Genomic DNA, 17957 nt, shown 5'->3' with positions numbered 1-17957 from the left:
ACACAAAAATTAGCTGGGTGTGGGGGCATGCTTCTGTAGTCTCAGCTACTTGGGAGGCTGCGGCAGGAGAATAATTTGAACCCTGGAGGCAGAGGTTGCAGTGAGCTGAGATCACGCCACTGCACTCCAGCCTGGCAACAGAGCAAGACTTTATCTCAAAAAAAAAAAAAAAAAAGATCCTATCGGTAAGGGGCCAGTCACATTTGGGGAAGTCAAAAGTCAGGAAGTGAAGGTAGGACCCCAGCACCATGAATGGTGTTGTGTTGATTATGCTAACATCAATTCCCAGGAAATTGCTTCAGGATCAGGAAAATGTTCGTTGACCTTCAGTAGACTCAGAACGAATTGAAGTAAAATGAATGAATAAATTGGTGTGTGCTCTGCTACCAAAGAGAGGTGCATTGTCCAATGTCTGTCTTTTCCCTGTGTGCTAAGGAACCTAGAACTAAATATTATGATCAGTTGCTCTTTAATCAAGAGATCTTGGCCAGGTGTGATGGCTCACACCTGTAATCCCAGCGCTTTGAGAGGCCAAGGCAGGAGAATCGCTTGAAGCCAGGAGTTCAAGACCAGCCTGGGCAACATAGTGAGACCCCCCCATCTCTAAAAAAATCAAACAAAAAAAATTGGCCTGGAATGGTGGCACACACCTGTAATCCCAGCTATTCAGGAGGCTGAGGAGAGAGGATTGCTTGATCCCAGGAGTGCGAAACTGCAGTGAGCTAAGATTGCACCACTGCACTCCAGCATGGGCAACAGAGTGAGAGAGAACCCGTCTCGCTAAAAAAAGAAAAGAAAAGAGAATTTCAATTCTAGGAGAAAAAGAGAAAAGAAAAGAAAAGAAAAGAAGGTCTGGTGGCTCACGTTTGTAATCCCAGCACTCTGGGAGGCCAAGGTGGGCGTATCACTTGAGGTCAAGAGATCGAGACCATCCTGGCCAGCACGGTGAAACCTTGTCTCTGCTAAAATACAAAAAATTAGCCGGGCCTGGTGGCAGAAGCCTGTAGACCCAGCTACTCGGGAGGCTGAGCCAGGGGAATTGCTTGAGCTGGGGAGGCAGAGGTTGCAGTGAGCCAAGAGCCGAGATCAGGCCACTGCCCTCCAGCCTGGCAACACAGCAAGACTCCATATCAAATTAATTAATTAATTAATGATAAAATAAAACAAAAGAATCTTGATACCCTTTCCCTCTCCTTCTTCTCTCTTTATGTGTTGGTTTCTGACTTTTCTCTTGTTTCTTAATTTTGGACATTACTGCCCCTATGGTTTTATTCCAACAAGCTTCAAATCCTCTTTGAAAGTTGATATGGATTTGAATCAGTGAGATTTTAAAATCAGATCTTTATCTATCTATTTATTCATTCATGCATTCATTCATTTTATTTTTTTAAATAAAACAACCCCTGTGTCAGGGCTGACTTTCTATAGATCGCAGCGAGGGAGCTGCTCTGCTAGGTACGAAACTCCGACCCAGAAGCAGGTAGTCTAGGAAGGGTTTAGCGCCGGGTTCCCCACGAACGTGCGTTGTGTGACGTGCGAGGGGGCGACCGCCTTTCTGGCCACACCCCGTTGTCCAGGACAAAGGGCTCTCCGTATGGACCCGTCCCGGAGCAAAAGAAAGCCCCACGTGGGGCTAGCGGCCCACCGACGGGGACCACGGGGGACTGGCTATCCGAGGCCAGCCGAGGTCCTCTCCCAGGAAATCAGAGGTTTATTTTTAATCCAGCTGATGAGAAGAAAACTTATGCGTTAAAACTTTAGAAGGTATTCTTTGCAGGAGCTGGCTTGTACAGTTTTCCCTGTGCAAGAAACCCCAGTGATGCTATGATTTTGCATAAGTGAGGATGAAAGCGCGCACCATAGCTTCGCGGTCTGATAGAACTAGCTTCAAGTTATTCAACCTCTGTGAACTTTTGTTTTCTCATCTTGATAATATGGAGATAACACATGCAGCCCTTCAGGGCTGTTGTGATGTTAAAGGTAAATAAATTTTTTTTTTTTAAAGTTTTGTCTGGGCATGGTGGCTCATGCCTGTAATCCCAACACTTTAGGAGAGCAAGGGAGGAGGATAGCTTGAGGCCAGGAGTTTGAGACCAGCATGGCCAATACAGCAAGACTCCATCTCTAATAAATATATATATATATATATGTGTGTGTGTGTGTGTGTGTGTGTGTATATATATATATATATACACACACTTTTTTTTTTTTTTTTTAATGAAACAAAGTTTCGCTCTTGTTGCCCAGGCTGGAGTGTAATGGCGTGATCTTGGCTCACCACAACCTTGGCCTCCCGGATTCAAGTGATTCTCCTGCCTCAGCCTCCCAAGTACCTGAGATTACAGGCAGATGCCACTATGCCCGGCTAATTTTGTATTTTTAGTAAAGACGGAGTTTATTCATGTTGGTGAGGCTGATCTTGAATTCCCAACCTCAGGTGATCCGCCTGCCTCGGCCTCCCAAAGTGCTGGGATTACAGGCGTGAGCCACTGCAACTAGCCTATTTTTCTTTTACTTTTATTTTTTAATATTTTTCGAGACAAGGTGCTGCTCTGTTGCCCAGGCTGGAGAGGACTGTCTGATCATAGCTAACCGCAGCCTCAAACTCCTGGGCTCAAGTGATCCTCCTGCCTCAGCCTCCCAAGTAGCTGGGACTATAGATGGCTGCCACTGTGCCCAGGTTTTTTTTGTTTGTTTGTTTTTTGTTTTGAGATGGGTCTCCCTCTGTCACCAAGACTATGCAGTGGCACGGTCATGGCTCACTGCAGCCTATGTCTTCCGGACTCAAACTATCCTGCCACGTCAGCCTCCCAGGTAGCTGGGACTACAGGAATGCACCACCACACAGATAATTTTTAAATTTTTTGTAGACACAGGATCTTGACTTTGTTGCCCAGGCTGGTCTTTACCTCCTGGCTTCAAGCCATCCTCCCACCTCAGCCTCCCAAAGTGCTGGGACTATAGGTGTGAGCTACTGCTCTTGGCCAAAGGTAAACACATTTTAAAGTAACATTAAAGGTAATATCCACATCATCCAGCAGTTCCATTCTTTTTTTTTTTTTTTTTTTAGTGAAACCTTGTTTCTACTAAAATATGAAATTAAGCTGGGCACTGTGGTGTCATGGCTCATGCTTGTAATCCCAGCACTTTGGGAGGCCAAGGCGGACAGATCTTCTGAGCTCAGGATTCGAGACCGCCCTCAGCAACCTGGTGAAATCCTGTCTCTACTAAAATACAAAAAATTAGCTGGGCGTGGTGGCAGGCTCCTGTAGTCCCAGCTACTCGGGAGGCTGAGGCACGAGAATCACTTGAGCCCCGGAGGCAGAGGTTGCAGTGAGCCAAGATCACGCTACTGCACTCCAGCTTGGGCTACAGAGTGAGACTCCATCTCAAAAACAAATAAATAAATAAAATAAAACTATAAATATCAAATTAGCCAGGTGTGGTGGCACATGCCTGTAATCCCAGCTACTTGAGGGGCTGAGGCAGGCAAATCGGTTGAGCCCAGGAGGCAGAGGTTGCAGTGAACCAAGATCATGCCATTGCACTCCAGGCTGGGCAACAAGAGTGAAACTCCATCTCAAAAAAAAAAAAAAAGAAAGAAAAAAAGAAAAAAGAACAAAAACAAAACAAAAGAAATAAAATGCCAAGCAATATGTCAATATCTCAAGTTATTCAACGTCTCTGAACTTTGTTTTCTTCCCTTGACAATGGAAAATGACAATGAACCCTGGTCTCTGCAGAATAAATCAACTTTTCATCTGAGTCAAACGTTGATGATCAGGCTTCCCCCATGCTCTTATGAGTCTTCTACATGCACAAAGTGGATGTACTGGGACAATCATTACAGCAAGACAGCTATTTCCAACGTAAATCAACAAGCCTGTTCAACCTGGGGACAGCCGCTGTTCAGATACCTTTCAAGGGCCTAGCTCTGCCAGTACAGGGAGGAGACCTGCACTATGCTGGCGTAGGAAATTGGCAGCTCTTAGAGTGATCCTGGTAGCTTCATTCTACCAGCGGGGGACAAGTCCATTTACAGGGAAACCCAGGGGGTGTAAATGAGTGTTAATGCCTCCTGGGTTTTAGTGACAGAAGGCACCGTGATTTTATTGACTAAGATCTCTTCCTCCAGATGGATGGACTCAGAAAATGAGACCTGCAAAGTGACGTAAAAGATTGACTCACAGAAGCGTCTCTGATTCCTGGGGAAACCAGGATAACTGGTTTTTGTAGCTGCTCATTGAAAAGGCAATTAACCCACAGGAGCTGACAAGGAAGCCAGTTCTGGCACATGAGCTGGTCAATTGACTGTCCTTTAAGACAGAGCTCTGGGGCTCAGTGTCGTTTTGATCATGTTGGCATTACCAAGTTTTAACAATAGCATCATCATTATCATCATCATCTGCTATCCATTCAGCCTTTCCTTATTTATTTATTGTTTATTTTGAGGCGGAGTCTCACCCTGTCACCCAGGCTGGAGTGTAATGACACAATCTCGGCTCACTGCAACCTCTGCCTCCCGGGTTCAAGTGATTCTCCTGTATCACCCTCCTGAGTAGCTGGCATTACAAGCACGCGCCACCACGCCCGGCTAATTTTTTATATCTTTAGTAGAGACGGGGTTTCCCCATGTTGGCCACGCTGGTCTCAAACTCCTGACCTCATGATTCATCCGCCTCAGCCTCCCAAAGTGCTGGGATTACAGGCGTGAGCCACCGCCCCCAGCCTTTCCTTGTCTTTTTTTAAAATTTATCTTTGTAGAGATGCAGTCTTTCGCTATGTTGCCCAGGCTGGTTTCAAACTCCTGGACTCAAACCATCCACCTGCGTTAAACTCTCAAGTAGCTGGGATTACAGGTGCAAGCTACCATGCCCGGCTTCCTTACCTTTTTTTTTTTTTAATCTCACACATGACAAAGATTCTTTGTTTGGCCAAACTTTAGTCAGGCTTCTGAATCTTCTGCAAAGCCCATCTGTGCACTTCCTTATTAAATCCAGTTTTAGCAAAGAACCCTGCTAAGTCAGTTTAGCAAGAACCCCCCACCGTTGATATCTGATCATCTTCCATAGCTGATCAGGTTCCTCATCCTCCACCATCCTCTAGGTAATATTTGGTCACCCTGACCTGCCTTCAGCAAGAATCCTGTTAGGTGGGCTTAGCCAGAATCCCCCTTACCCCGATGTTTCCTCTTAATTGTTTCCATTCATTGCCCCCCTCCCTGCTTCTTGGATATAAGTTCCCACTTGCCCACGCTGTGAAGGCAATGTATGGCTGGCTGTGGTGGTTCACTCCTGTAATCCTAACCCTTTGGGAGGCTGAGGCAGGAGGATCATTTCAGCCCAGGTGTTTAAGACCAGCCTGGGCAACATAGTGAGACTCACCCCCTACAAAAAAAATGTAAAAAGTAAGTGGCTTGAACCTGTGGTCCCAGCTACTCCAGGGGCTGAGGTGGGAGGATCGCTTGAGCCCAGAAGGTCGGGGTTGTAGTGAGCTGTGATCATGTACTGCTCTCCAGCCGAGGCAACAGGGCAAGACTTTGTTTCAAAAAAAAAGGCCGGGTGTGGTGGCTCACGCCTGTCATCGCAGCACTTTGGGAGGCAGAGGTGGGTGGATCACTTGAAGTCAGGAGTTCGAGACCAGCCTGGCCAACATGGTGAAACCCTCCTCTCTACTAAAAATACAAAAATTAGCTGGGCGTGGTGGCAGATGCCTGTAGTCCCAGCTACTCGGGAGGCTGAGGCAGGAGAATCGCTTGAACCTGGGAGGTGGAGATTGCAGGGAGCCAAGATCGTGCCACTGCACTCCAGCCTGGGCAACAGAGTGAGAGAGAGTGAGACTCTGTCACAAAAAAAAAAAAAAAAAAAAAAAAGATAAAGATAATTTTTTTCTGGGGAGAAAAGGAAGAGGCAACATGTGGTTGCCTTTTTTGAAGAGGCAGAATTGGACTAGGTTGGTGGTCAAGGAGGCAACAAACACGCATATTAAATTTGTTTTATTTCTGGACCAGGTGCAGTGGCTCACGCCTGTAATCCCAGCATTTTGGGATGCCAAGCCAGGTGGATCACCTGAGGTCAGGAGTTCGAGAGCAGCCTGGCCAACATTGTGAAACCCCATCTCTACTAAAAAAAAAAAAAAATACAGGCCGGGTGCAGTGTCTCACGCCTGTAATCCAACACTTTGGGAGGCTGAAGAGGGCGAATCACAAGGTCAAGAAATCAAGACCATCCTGGTCAACATGGTGAAACCCCGTCTCTACTAAAAATACAAAACTTAGCTGGGTGTGGTGGTGCACACCTGTAGTCCCAGCTACTCGGGAGGCTGAGGGGAGAGAATCGCTTGAACCTGGGAGGCAGAGGTTGCAGTGAGCTGAGATCACGCCACTGCACTCTAGCCTGGGCGACAGAGCGAGACTCTGTCTCAAGAAAAATTATAAATAAACAAATAAATAAATAAATAAAATTAGCCCTACGTCTCAACAGTCTTAAATGAGTATCAAAGGACAGTATCAGCCAGTTAAATTGATCAAGCACCTTTTATATACGGGGCATTATTCTAGGCAGTGGAAATGTAAAGAAGATTAAGGTAAGACCCTGCCCTCAAGTTGCTCAGTCTTAGCACAACTAACAAGAAGGATTTTTCCCTTTTCTGCTGGAGGTCTGTCTGGCAGGTGAAAGCTTTGGAAATCCAATGGAGTAGATTTTTTCCTGAATAACCATAATTATCCTGTTCAGAGACAAGGAAATTAATGACATCAACTGCTTTTCTAAGCAGCAGTCTAAACAGTTTCTGCCTTTGTCCCTAGAAAAAGAACCAGGCAGAAGGAAACTCCGCTAATTCAATTAGATGTGAAGAACTAACCTGTGAGAAAGGGACCATTCAGTGCTGTAGGGGTGCTACAAAGAGGAGAGCAGTATTCAAAGACAAAATGCTTGGAGAAGGATGTGTAGTTCATTATTTGAGCCCGCTGATTGTGTTGACATTTTCTTAGGAGTGGGTGGATGGGGAATGAAAATCTGGAAAGAGAAGGCATTTCATTTTGAACACCTTGTATTTTTTCTTGTGAATATAAGGCGAACATCTTTTATTCAATAGCAATACAGGTCTCGCATAAATGAAGTTCTAATTTTTATAACAGTTGTTAAGTTCTCTGTAAATCTGACAGTTACTTAACACCAACTTTAAAATGGACATTGTTAAGTATGACTCAGTTAGGTCTTCGGGTATAATAATGTGCTATAACCAAAACTTCCTATTAAGCAGAGGCAAACTCTGCCGGGCGCGGTGGCTCACACCGGTAATCCCAGCACTTTGGGAGGCTGAGGAGGGTGGATCACGTTTTTTTTTGTTTGTTTGTTTGTTTGTTTTTGAGACAGACTCTCACTCTGTTGCCCAGGCTGGAGTGCAGTGGCACAATGTTGGCTCACTGCAACCTCCACCTCCCAGGTTCAGGCGATTTTCCTGCCTCAGCTTACCGAGCAGCTGGGATTACAGGCATGTGCCACCATGCCCAGCTAATTTTTGTATTTTTAGTAGAGACGGGGTTTCACCATGTTGGCCAGGCTGGTCACGGACTCCTCACCTCACGTGATCCATCTGCCTCGGCCTCCCAAAGTGCTGGGATTATGGGCATGAGCTACTGCGCCTGGCCGGTATGTGTTTTTTCAATCCATAAAGCTTGGTAGTTTAAAATTAAATTCAAACTACTGTAGCCTAGGACTCTTGAAAAATACTTGAGAGCATCGTTTGTGACCTATCTCATTAGGCTGAGTTCTCTCTTATCTTTACAATACAGACGTTTAAAATTAAAATACAGATCTAGATCGAGATTTTGTTAGTTTTTTTTTGTTGTTGTTGTTGAGACAGGGTCTCGCTCTGTCGCCCAGGCTGGAGTGCAGTGGCCAGATCTCAGCTCACTGCAAGCTCCGCCTCCCGGGTTCACGCCATTCTCCTGCCTCAGCCTCCCAAGTAGCTGGGACTACAGGCGCCCGCCACCTCGCCCGGCTAGTTTTTTGTATTTTTTTAGTAGACACGGGGTTTCACTGTGTTAGCCAGGATGGTCTAGATCTCCTGACCTCGTGATCTGCCCGTCTCGACCTCCCAAAGTGCTGGGATTACAGGCTTGAGCCACCGCGCCCGGCCAGTTTTTTTTTTTTTTTAAACAACCTAAGGTTGTTCAGAAACATCTATTCTATGTATGTACTTCCTTTACTCTGTAATTTCTAGGCAGATTAGTTGCACCCTGTCTAGACTCTTTTCAGAAAAATACTAACAATATGTTTTTCTCTGTCTTGGGCTCCACATGGGTGAATTACAGGAAAACTTAACAGGTACTCAGAGCAACATTTTTCCTACTTCATGAAGAGCCTAAATGCGAACTCTAAGTATTTCTCTTTTGCTTTTGCTCTTTTCCCAGGTTTGCCTAATTGCAATCTGTAAGTGTAAGATGCAGTCAATGAAAACTACCATAGGAATTCTTGAGCAAATCAGACCAGTCAAGAGGAAAGCACTTCACCTAATGGTGCATAAGGAAGCTGGACTCACCAAATAACCCTGTTAGTTAGGTACAGCCGGATACACCATGGAATATGGCAATCCTCTGTTTAATTTGCAAACCCTTTGGCAGGGAGGAGGAAAGGATGGAAAAATTTGGGTGAAGGCTTTATATGACTAGTCAAACAAACAGTGAGTCATTGAAAGTTTCCAGTTAACGATCCCTTCTGCCTGGGCAGAGCCTGGGCCCCAGCGATTTATGAGCCACACTGCAGTTTTAAGCTGGAACATCTCACAGTTTTATTGTCTCTTCCACCAAATGATTACATAAAATGAAATCAGCTTTGAAATCGGCACCGGCTTTGAAATGTAGGGCAAAATCTGGCTGGGGGTAGGGAGAAAGAAGGTGGAGAGAGAACAAGGTAGGGAGACTGTGAGGCAGAGAACGCAGGAAAGGTGGTGAAAAGAGAGTACAGGAATTTTCGGGAGCTGAGTGTATTTTTCTTCCCCACGTTATAGATGCTGTCCGTATTCCCGCACCCTGTCTCCCACAGGCCAGAGTGGACCCCTCCTATGGGCTAAAAGACTCTCGGTCTTCGGCCCAGCCCACGGCTGCACCAACCAGAGCCTGCCCCTGCCCCCCACCCGGTGACAGGTGGGGCAGTCGAGCAGCCACAAGACCTCCCCCTCCTCGCGTTGCCTGCCGGGATCCGGAGCGGCTTCCGGTTGCGCCCAGTCCCTGAACTCCGACTCCCGTCGGCCCCCGGGAAAACCGCAGCGAGGTCGCGCGGGCGCTGCCGGAACTTGTAGTTCCGCCTCCCGCCGTGCTAAATAGCCGGAAACGGGGGCGGCCAGAACAGAGAACTACCGAGGCGAAGGTACGGGTAGCGGTGAGGGGTCAATCCGCGCCGGGCGTGGGGTTGGCGGTGAGGCAGTCGGAGGTGGTTAGGTGGGAGGAGATCCGCTCGCAGACACGAGGAGGAGGGTTGAGCCGCCGCCGCCGTCGCCTCTGTCGTCGTCGCGAGTGTGGAGTCGGGACTGGAGCTGCTGCCGCGGCGACGCCGGGGATCTTTGTCGCTAGCTCCCGGCCCTTCTGCCCCGCCGCCTTCCCTCGGTCAGCGCGGCCCACTCCTCCCCGGCCGGGCGCCCCTGCCTCCATTTCCCGCTCTCTGTCCACCACACACACGGCCCCCCCGATCATGGATCCGGGCAGTGGCGGCGGTGGCGGTGGCGGCGGCGGCGGCGGCGGCGGGAGCAGCAGCGGCAGCAGCAGCAGCGACTCGGCGCCCGACTGCTGGGACCAGGCGGACATGGAAGCCCCCGGGCCGGGCCCGTGTGGCGGCGGCGGCGGCTCCCTGGCGGCGGCGGCCGAGGCCCAGCGGGAGAACCTCAGCGCGGCCTTCAGCCGGCAACTCAACGTCAACGCCAAGCCCTTCGTGCCCAACGTCCATGCCGCCGAGTTCGTGCCGTCCTTCCTGCGGGGCCCGGCAGCGCCGCCACCCCCAGCTGGCGGCGCCGCCACCAACCACGGAGCTGGCAGCGGCGCGGGAGGCCCTGCGGGTAAAGGCCCGGGACGCGGGGCAGCCCCGGGGACGCGGGAGGAAGCCAGGCAGGGCGCCGGAGCCCACATGGCGTAGGGGTGCGGCCCGGGGGCGCGCGGCCCTGGAGCCCGGCCGGCACGTGGGGCGCTGACAGTGGCGCCGTCCGCCTAGGTGGTGCACCCCGAGCCCGGGAGCCGGCCTGCGCGGGGCGGCCCGCGGCGGTGGCCGGGCGGGGAGCGGACAGCGGGTAGCGCGCCCAAAGACCCGGACCCGAGTGCCGCCCTTCCGCACCCCTACCCTGCTCTGGAGTCCGCAGTTACCCGCTTGAGATGTGAACCGTATGGGACAGACTGGGGGCCCCGGCGGATCACCGCCACGAGGCGCAGATGGAGCCAGGAATCAGTCGGGTGGGCGTTTAGAGATCGGAGGAGTGGGGGAAGACAAATGCCGGAGTTTTCCTTTCACCTTAGATCCAGCTGAGAGAGCGTCTCCTGCTGCAGTTCCTACTGTTGAAACTGTAATTACGTTTTAAATTATCCATGGCCCTGAACCGTCCTGAAGGGATCCCAAGATGCATTGCAGCCTTGTGATCGGGCAGAAACTTGGCTATCAATACCAAGATCTGTTTTACCTTTAGCATTGTGTAGGCTTCTAAAGTTTACAAAGTGCCGCAAAGTTAGGATTCCTCACTTAATGTGTGATAGGAGACTATATTGATTTGGCTTTTTAAAGTGAGGCTTACACTTTTCTCCTTTGTCAGCGACACGTTTAGAGAATTTTCATTGCTGTAAACTCGTTGACCTTATTCAGATAGCTTGGAATAACTCACTGTGTTCGTGTGTCAGTAATTCAGTCTACTTCTTCAGACACTTGAGCATTTGTTATAATTTAATAGTTGTCACGTGTCTTTCTGACTGTAGCTAGTAGACATACATTCTGTGATTTCGAATTAACTTTGGTTTTTAAACATCTTCCAGTACTTAGGGGTTGCTTAAGTGGTAGGTAGCCTGCTTGCAGGTGCTGACGTTGTAGGAATATCAAATGAGTGAACTTAAGTATTCTTACAATGGTGCTTATTTTGTGGTAGGTAGCATGCTTTCAGGTACTGATTTTGTAGGAATGTCAAATGACTGAACTTAAGTATTCTCTTCCTAATGGTGCTTATTTTAGGAACTGTCAGTGTTTTCTTAAAGAGAAAATGAAAAAGGAAGGAAAAGGCTGAACGTCCTTTCATCATTTAGCCAGGACATTGATGGGCTGGGTCATGACTTCCAGCGCATTTTAAGTGAGAACATATTGTTTATTTCTCTCTTTAAAGTTCTGTATTGTGTTATGAGAAATACATTTATGTTTTTCATATAAAAAAATAAAGTTCTGTATTGTGGTTCTTAGATAAGTGGACATTATAAAAGTGCTCTAGGAATTTGGTTTCTACGGAGACTTGTCACCGTTTGCTCTTTTGTGGTAAAAGGATAGCGTTTGGAGAAACGCTCTGATGACGTATGTACGTCAACACGGTTGATTTGGTGGTTTTATTGACAATGGCATTTCTTTTGTTTGTGTGGATGGTTGATGTTTTCTTTTGAGGAGATTTGAGGAGATCGAGCACGTCCAGGATGGTATGGCCGTAGACGATGTTTTCCTTTTGAATAAGGAAGCTTAGCTTGTAATTCTTGACTTGATATATCAAGCCATTTTGACTGCCTAACCTAGTTCACTTCTCAGCTCCTAAAAGTACCCATTCCCTACCTTACTTTGCAGATTTTGTTTATCCAGCCATTTTCTTTTTTGGCTCTTCCTCCATTCTGTGGAGCCACCAGCACCACTCTGACTAGACTCAGGACTCTGACTAGACTCAGGATTCCATTTACAGCCTGTCCAGCCAGTCATCCGGGGTTAAATAACCATCCTTGGTCTAAAATAGTCACTGTTGGTGCCTGTTGGTGACTAGGTATTACCTTTTATGCAGGCTTTCTCTCTTCCTGATACTTGCTAATTTGTAGTTAGACCTAATTTTTTCTCTTTAACAATGCTAGAAGTTGGAGATGTGAAAACCTGTAGGGAAGTAGCTGTCAGTAAGAAAATCCCTACATCATGGTCAGCTTTCTTGTTTTTAATCAGAAAACTATTTTGGTGTTACTGAGTTAACCAACTGCTTCTACCAAGATGCCAGTTAATGTTTTTAAAAAATTATCCTACGTAAGATATCTATTTGGAAAAGAACTGATTTTCTAAATTGAGGTCCAGAGTTATATTGAGACTGTTGGATTGCATGTTCCAGTCCATAAAAAGCCAGCATCGGATAACAATCAGTGCTTGTAAAAAGCAGGGGGAAAATTAGGAAATAACACCTGGATTGAAATTTACAAAAGGGGAACCAAAAAGTTTACAAGATTTTTTTGATAGTGAGGAAGTGGACTATAGGGGTAGCAGCACATTTTGTTCTTTAGTTAAGCCATAGCTGAAATTTGTGGTGGGTGTGTTTTTAAACTGCTTGCCAGGAAAGCTGTTGAAGGAGCCTCGAGAGTCAGACCTTGGGATTCAGTGTTGACCTTGGATATCTTTGAAAACTAAAGAATACAGGTTCCTAAGAAATAATTAAGTGGAACCCATGTAAGTGTAATTAAGTGTAATTCATTTAAGCGCAGTTCTCTAGAGCCAAGTAAATTGGCCAAGAGATTCTCCTTAAAAATTGAGGTCCCCAAATGAATGACAATGTAGAAGGCAAGGTTTAATGTGTATTAGAACAAGCATTTTCTCTGATAGGATGTATTTAAGTTGTAATTTGCACCTAGTTTTTTTTATTCTTAGGTAAGAAACTGGTTTAGTGATTTTTAGGGTTATTTGGACTTTCTAGAACAGCCAGAGCTTCTAAAGTAATGATGTGTTCTTTGCATCATCCCACCTTTAATGCCTCTTAAAACTCAATGCCATTAAGAAATAGCATGGAATAAAACTAGCAGCCCTCAGTACTTACTCAGAGGAGGCACTGTCTCCAAAACTTAGCAGATTGTATTGTGGAACTTGAATTTTAAAGAGAAACATTCTGTTTTGTAGCGTTCAGTATTTGCTGAATGCCTTATTTATTGGAGGAGGCCTTTTTTTTTTTTTTTTTTTTTGAGACGGAGTCTCGCTCTGCCGCCCAGGCTGGAGTGCAGTGGCCAGATCTCAGCTCACTGCAAGCTCCGCCTCCCGGGTTCACGCCATTCTCCTGCCTCAGCCTCCCAAGTAGCTGGGACCACAGGCGCCCGCCACCTCGCCCGGCTAGTTTTTTGTATTTTTTAGTAGAGACGGGGTTTCACCGTGTCAGCCAGGATGGTCTCGATCTCCTGACCTCGTGATCCGCCCGTCTCGGCCTCCCAAAGTGCTGGGATTACAGGCTTGAGCCACCGCGCCCGGCCTTTTTTTTTTTTTTTTTGAGACGGAGTCTCCCTCTGTTGCCCCGGCTGGTGTGCAATGGCATGATCTCGGCTCACTACAACCTCCTCCTCCCCCCAGGTTCAAGCGATTCTCCTGCCTCAGCCTCCCAAGTAGCTGGGATCACAGGCACCTGCCATCATGCCCAGCTATTTTTCTTTTCTGTGTGTGTTTTTGTAGAGATGAGATTTCACCATATTGGCTAGGTTGGTCTTGAACTCCTGACTTCAGGTGATCTGCCCACCTTGGCCTCCCAAAATGCTGGGATTACAGGTGTGAGACACTGCGCCCAGCTTTTTTTTTTTTTTGATTGAGATTTAACTTACACACTGTAAAATTCACCCTTTTCAACTGTACAAGCTGGGCGCATTGGCTCACACCTATAAACCCAACACTCTGGGAGTCTGAGGTGAGAGGGTTGCCTGAGGTCTCTGTAAAACATAGTGAGACTGAGACCCTGTGTCCACAAACAATAAAATACAACAGGGCGCAGTGGCTCATGCCTGTAATCCCAGCACTTTTGGGAGGCCGAGGTGGATGGATCACCTGAGGTCAGGAGTTCGAGACCAGCCTGGCCAACATGGCAAAACCCATCTCTACTAAAAATATAAAAATTAGCCAGGCGTGGTTGTGCACGCCCATAGTCCCAGCTACTTGGGAGGCTGAGGCAGGAGAATCACTTGAACCTGGGAGGCGGAGGTTGCAGTGAGCTAAGATCACACCACTGCACTCCAGCCTGGGTGACAATGAGACTCCATCTCAAAAAAAAAAAAAAAAAAAAAAAAGCTGAGTGTGGTGGCATAAGCCTGTAGTCCCAGCTACTTGGGAGGCTGAGGTGGGAGGATCTCTTGAGCCCAGGAGTTGGAGGCTGCAGTGAGCTATGATGGCACCACTGCACTCAGCCTGGGTGACCAAATGAGACACCGTCCAAAAAGAAAAGTCAAGTGTACAGTTCAGTGGCTTTTAGTATATTTGTAAGGTTATGCAACCATCACCACTTGTCAGATACTTTTTAGAATATTCTCAGTTTTAAGCTGGAACATCTCAGAAGTGACCTCTTCAGGGCCACCAGAGTAGAGAGGATCCCAAATCAAAGTAATGGTTGTTTAATCCAGAAAGGCCCTTATACTTTATTATGTTAAATTCTGTCTGTTGAGGTAGATGATAGCGAAAATTCTATATTTGAGAATCCGTTTTTGAGACTGAAGTGCCTGCATGAACTGTGCTCATATAAAGGCGTTTTTAGGCTTCAACGGGACAGCAGATGGGGTAGAGTAGAGGCCCCACAGTATCCCTGGAGTATCACAGTAGTATTACACAGCCTTTCTTTACTTCTCCTGCCATGGCTGACCTTTTTGTCTGTTTCATGGTTTTACATGTATGAATGGCTTGAAAGTGATGATTTAGGGAACAAGCGAAGGCATCATCTAGGGATATGCTGTGCCAAGTTGTGCAGTTGTTTAAACTGTTAGAAATTTTGACTGGAATAAACCCTCTTTGAAGCAGGTTTTACGTAGTGCTGTTAGTACATATCTCATTGCATTCTTCTGTTCTTTATTTTTTACCTTTTCTGAAGTTGTAGTGCGTGAAAAGACAGCAATTTCAGTTTGGACAAGTTAAGGAGGTAATGTAGAGGACAGACTTTAAGCCTTGATTTGCTTGCTTTGGTTTGCTGGGGAAGAAATGTCTGAAAGTTTTCACATAATACTTTCTGGTTGGAGAGAAAGAAATGAAAAAGATTTGATAACCTTCTGGGTTGAGTTAGCAGTATTAGAATGGAATTTTTTCCAGAAATGCGAATTTCTGGTTTTGCTCAGATATGTGTACTGGCAACTAATTAACAAACATTTACCAGTCCACTGAATGTAAGGTGCTGTGCTAGGCACTTGAAATAACACCAAGATGAATCAGTTGTGGTCCTGAAGGAATCTATAAAGGGATCAGATGCCCAGTGTACTCTAGTGGAAGTCACAGCGTGGTAAGTGAGCCCTGCAGAGAGTGTAGAGAGGGCTTTCAAAGCTGAGAACAGCAATCCCTTATGTAAAACATTGCAGTCTTGTCACTCTAATAAAACTAAAGATTTATTATCTACTCACTGTTCTTTCTGAATGCCTTGTGTGTATTTTTTTTTCTGGCCTCCTGGACCAGAGTTGTAGCCAAAGCCTGAACACCAAGGTTGTGTGTATTTTAAAAAACTTTTTACTTACTATTTTTAGAGACAGGATCTTACTTTGCCACCCAAGCTAGAGTACAGTGGTGTGATCATAGCCCATTGTTACTTCAAATCCCTGGGCTCAAGTGATCCTTCTGCCTCAGCCTCCTGAGTAGCTAGGACTATAGGCACCCACCACAACGCCTGGCTAAGATTTTGTTTTTGTTTTTTGCGATGGAGTCTCGCTCTGTCACAGGCTGGAGTGCAGTGGCCGTAATTCGGTTCACCGTAACCTTCGCCTCCCAGGTTCAAGCGATTCTCCTGCCTCAGCTTCCCAAGTAGCTGAGATTACAGGTGCCTGCCACCACGCCCAGCTAATTTTTGTATTTTTAGTAGAGGCGGGGGTTTCACCATGTTGCCCAGGCTGGTCTCGAACTCCTGACCCCAGGTGATCCACCCGTCTCAGCCTCCCAAAGTGCTGGGATTACAGGCGAGAGCCACTGTGCCTGGCCAGGTTTCATATTTTTAAGTTTTTCGAGAGTGCTGAAGGTAGAGCACTAGTTATCTTTTTACAGTACTTGTCTATTTCGCATTAAACAGCAGTGAGTTCAGTTACTATGAGTCTGGCTAGTGTATCTATTGGGGCATGTTTAGAATTTCATCATTCTACCCTTAGTTTTAAAATATCTTCAGGAGGCAAGAATTTGGCTACTAGTTGAAGGGTCTGAGGTCCTCAGAACAATCAAGAAAATTGACAGTTTTTAGCTGTTGATTTGTTTTCAAGGCTTATAATTTTCTGCCTTGTTTTCAGTAGAGCCGAGGATGTAGATTTATATGGCTCCTTTGTAAATGGCTTTGTTTTAAGGAAATCTAGTTGTTACAGTACTGCATGTTGAACCAGTTTCCCGTCATAATTCTACTTTCAAAGGGAGAAGAACACATTAAGGCTTTCTTGAGCACCTGACCTAACATTGGTGACACTCACTTCCAAACCACATTCCCATTAGGTAATTGTCACTTCACTTGAAAAAAAAAAACAACTCATTCTGCAGAAAGTCACTGGGTAATTTCCTGGTTGAGTATTTCTGTGGAATTCCAGTATGTTACCATACTACTTGTCCATTGCCTTTGGGTGGTTCATTTTGGTAGCAGAAAAATGTTTCTGTTATTTTTTGTTTTTGACATGGAGTCTCCCTCTGTTGCCCCAGCTGGAGTGTAGTGATTGCGGCTCACCGCAGCCTCCACCTCCCAGGTTCAAGCGATTCTCCTGCCCTAGTCTCCCGAGTAGCTGGGATTACAGGCGCGAACCACCATGCCCTGCTAATTTTTGTATTTTTAGTAGAGACAGGGATTTCGCCATGTTGGCGAGGCTGGTCTTGAACTACTGACCTCAAGTGAGCCACCCACCTTGGCCTCCCAAAGTGCTGGGATTACAGGCATGAGACACCGCACCCTGCTCTTTCTGTAATTTTTGTACTTTTTTTGAGGCTCTCTGAAATGGTTTTGGTTTGTGTATTTTAAATGTTATTTAAATGGTTTTTTTGTTTTGTTTTTTTGTTTTTGAGATGAATCTCTCTCTGTCGCCCAGGGTGGAGTGCACTGGCGTGATCTTGGCTCACCCCAACCTCTGCCTGCCTGGTTCAAGTGATTCTCCTGCCTCAGCCTCCCAAGTAGCTGGGATTACACACGTGCACCACCACGCCTGGCTAATTTTTGTATTTTTAGTAGAGATAGGGCTTTGCCATGCTGACCAGGCTAGTCTCGAACTCCTGACCTCAAGTGATCCACCCGCCTCAGCCTCCCAAAGTGCTGGGATTACATGTGTGAGCCACCTTGCCTGGCTTCAAATTGTTTTTGAGGTAGTCAGGATGTAGCTGTAAGACTATCCTTCAGGGTTGTTTGAAAAACAGAATAGAATTTTAGTTACTCTATGCAAAGTCTAATCAGGTTGATAATGTGGTATCCCTTTAGTGTCTGAATAAGGAGGTTCTTAGAATGTTAGTGCTGGATATGACCCTAGCACTTGTACAATCTCCTCATTTTCGGATAAAGGAACTGGAGCCTTAGAAATGCTAAGTAGATGCCTAAGGTCACTCACAGAGTTAATGACCCTGTTGAGTCTAGAATGCAGATTTGCCACCTGCTAGTTTAGTGATCTGCCACATCATGCTCTTTAATAACGGGGGAGGGGAGGGGGCGGGCGGGGTCGGGGGCAGGGGCGGGGAAGGGCATGCTTAGAGCTGATTACTACAACTGGCATGTGTTTTCTGAGAGTGGCCTTGGCATTTGCCTCATGTTTCATTCTTAAAGGTTTTTGAAATTATTTTGGGGCTTTGAAATGCTTGCTGTAATAA

The 17957-nt window shown here is 46.6% G+C and overlaps 1 protein-coding gene across 8 annotated transcripts in view; it reads left to right on the top strand.

The window, feature by feature from the left end:
• GSPT1 (G1 to S phase transition 1) overlaps positions 1–17957 on the top strand; it is a 125117-nt gene that overhangs the window by 71469 nt on the left and 35691 nt on the right. For 2 of the 8 annotated variants that reach the window (XM_015125632.3, XM_015125633.3), the window contains one exon: positions 9048–10053. The exons of 3 other annotated variants lie outside the window; for them this stretch is intronic. In XM_015125632.3, the coding sequence (XP_014981118.2) occupies positions 9693–10053 (361 nt within the window). In that variant the 5' untranslated portion in view covers positions 9048–9692. Of the gene's footprint in view, positions 1–8759; positions 10077–11907; positions 11920–13217; positions 13231–14523; positions 14547–16144; positions 16153–17957 lie in introns of those variants that run through there. 3 more of the 8 variants (XM_077987318.1, XM_077987319.1, XM_077987322.1) reach the window with 3 other exon arrangements.

The sequence above is a fragment of the Macaca mulatta genome, chromosome 20 (genome assembly GCF_049350105.2).
Source record: "Macaca mulatta isolate MMU2019108-1 chromosome 20, T2T-MMU8v2.0, whole genome shotgun sequence".
NCBI lineage: Eukaryota > Metazoa > Chordata > Mammalia > Primates > Cercopithecidae > Macaca > Macaca mulatta.
The sequence above is the reverse complement of the archived record's forward strand: the minus strand, read 5'-3'. Positions and strand labels throughout refer to the sequence as shown.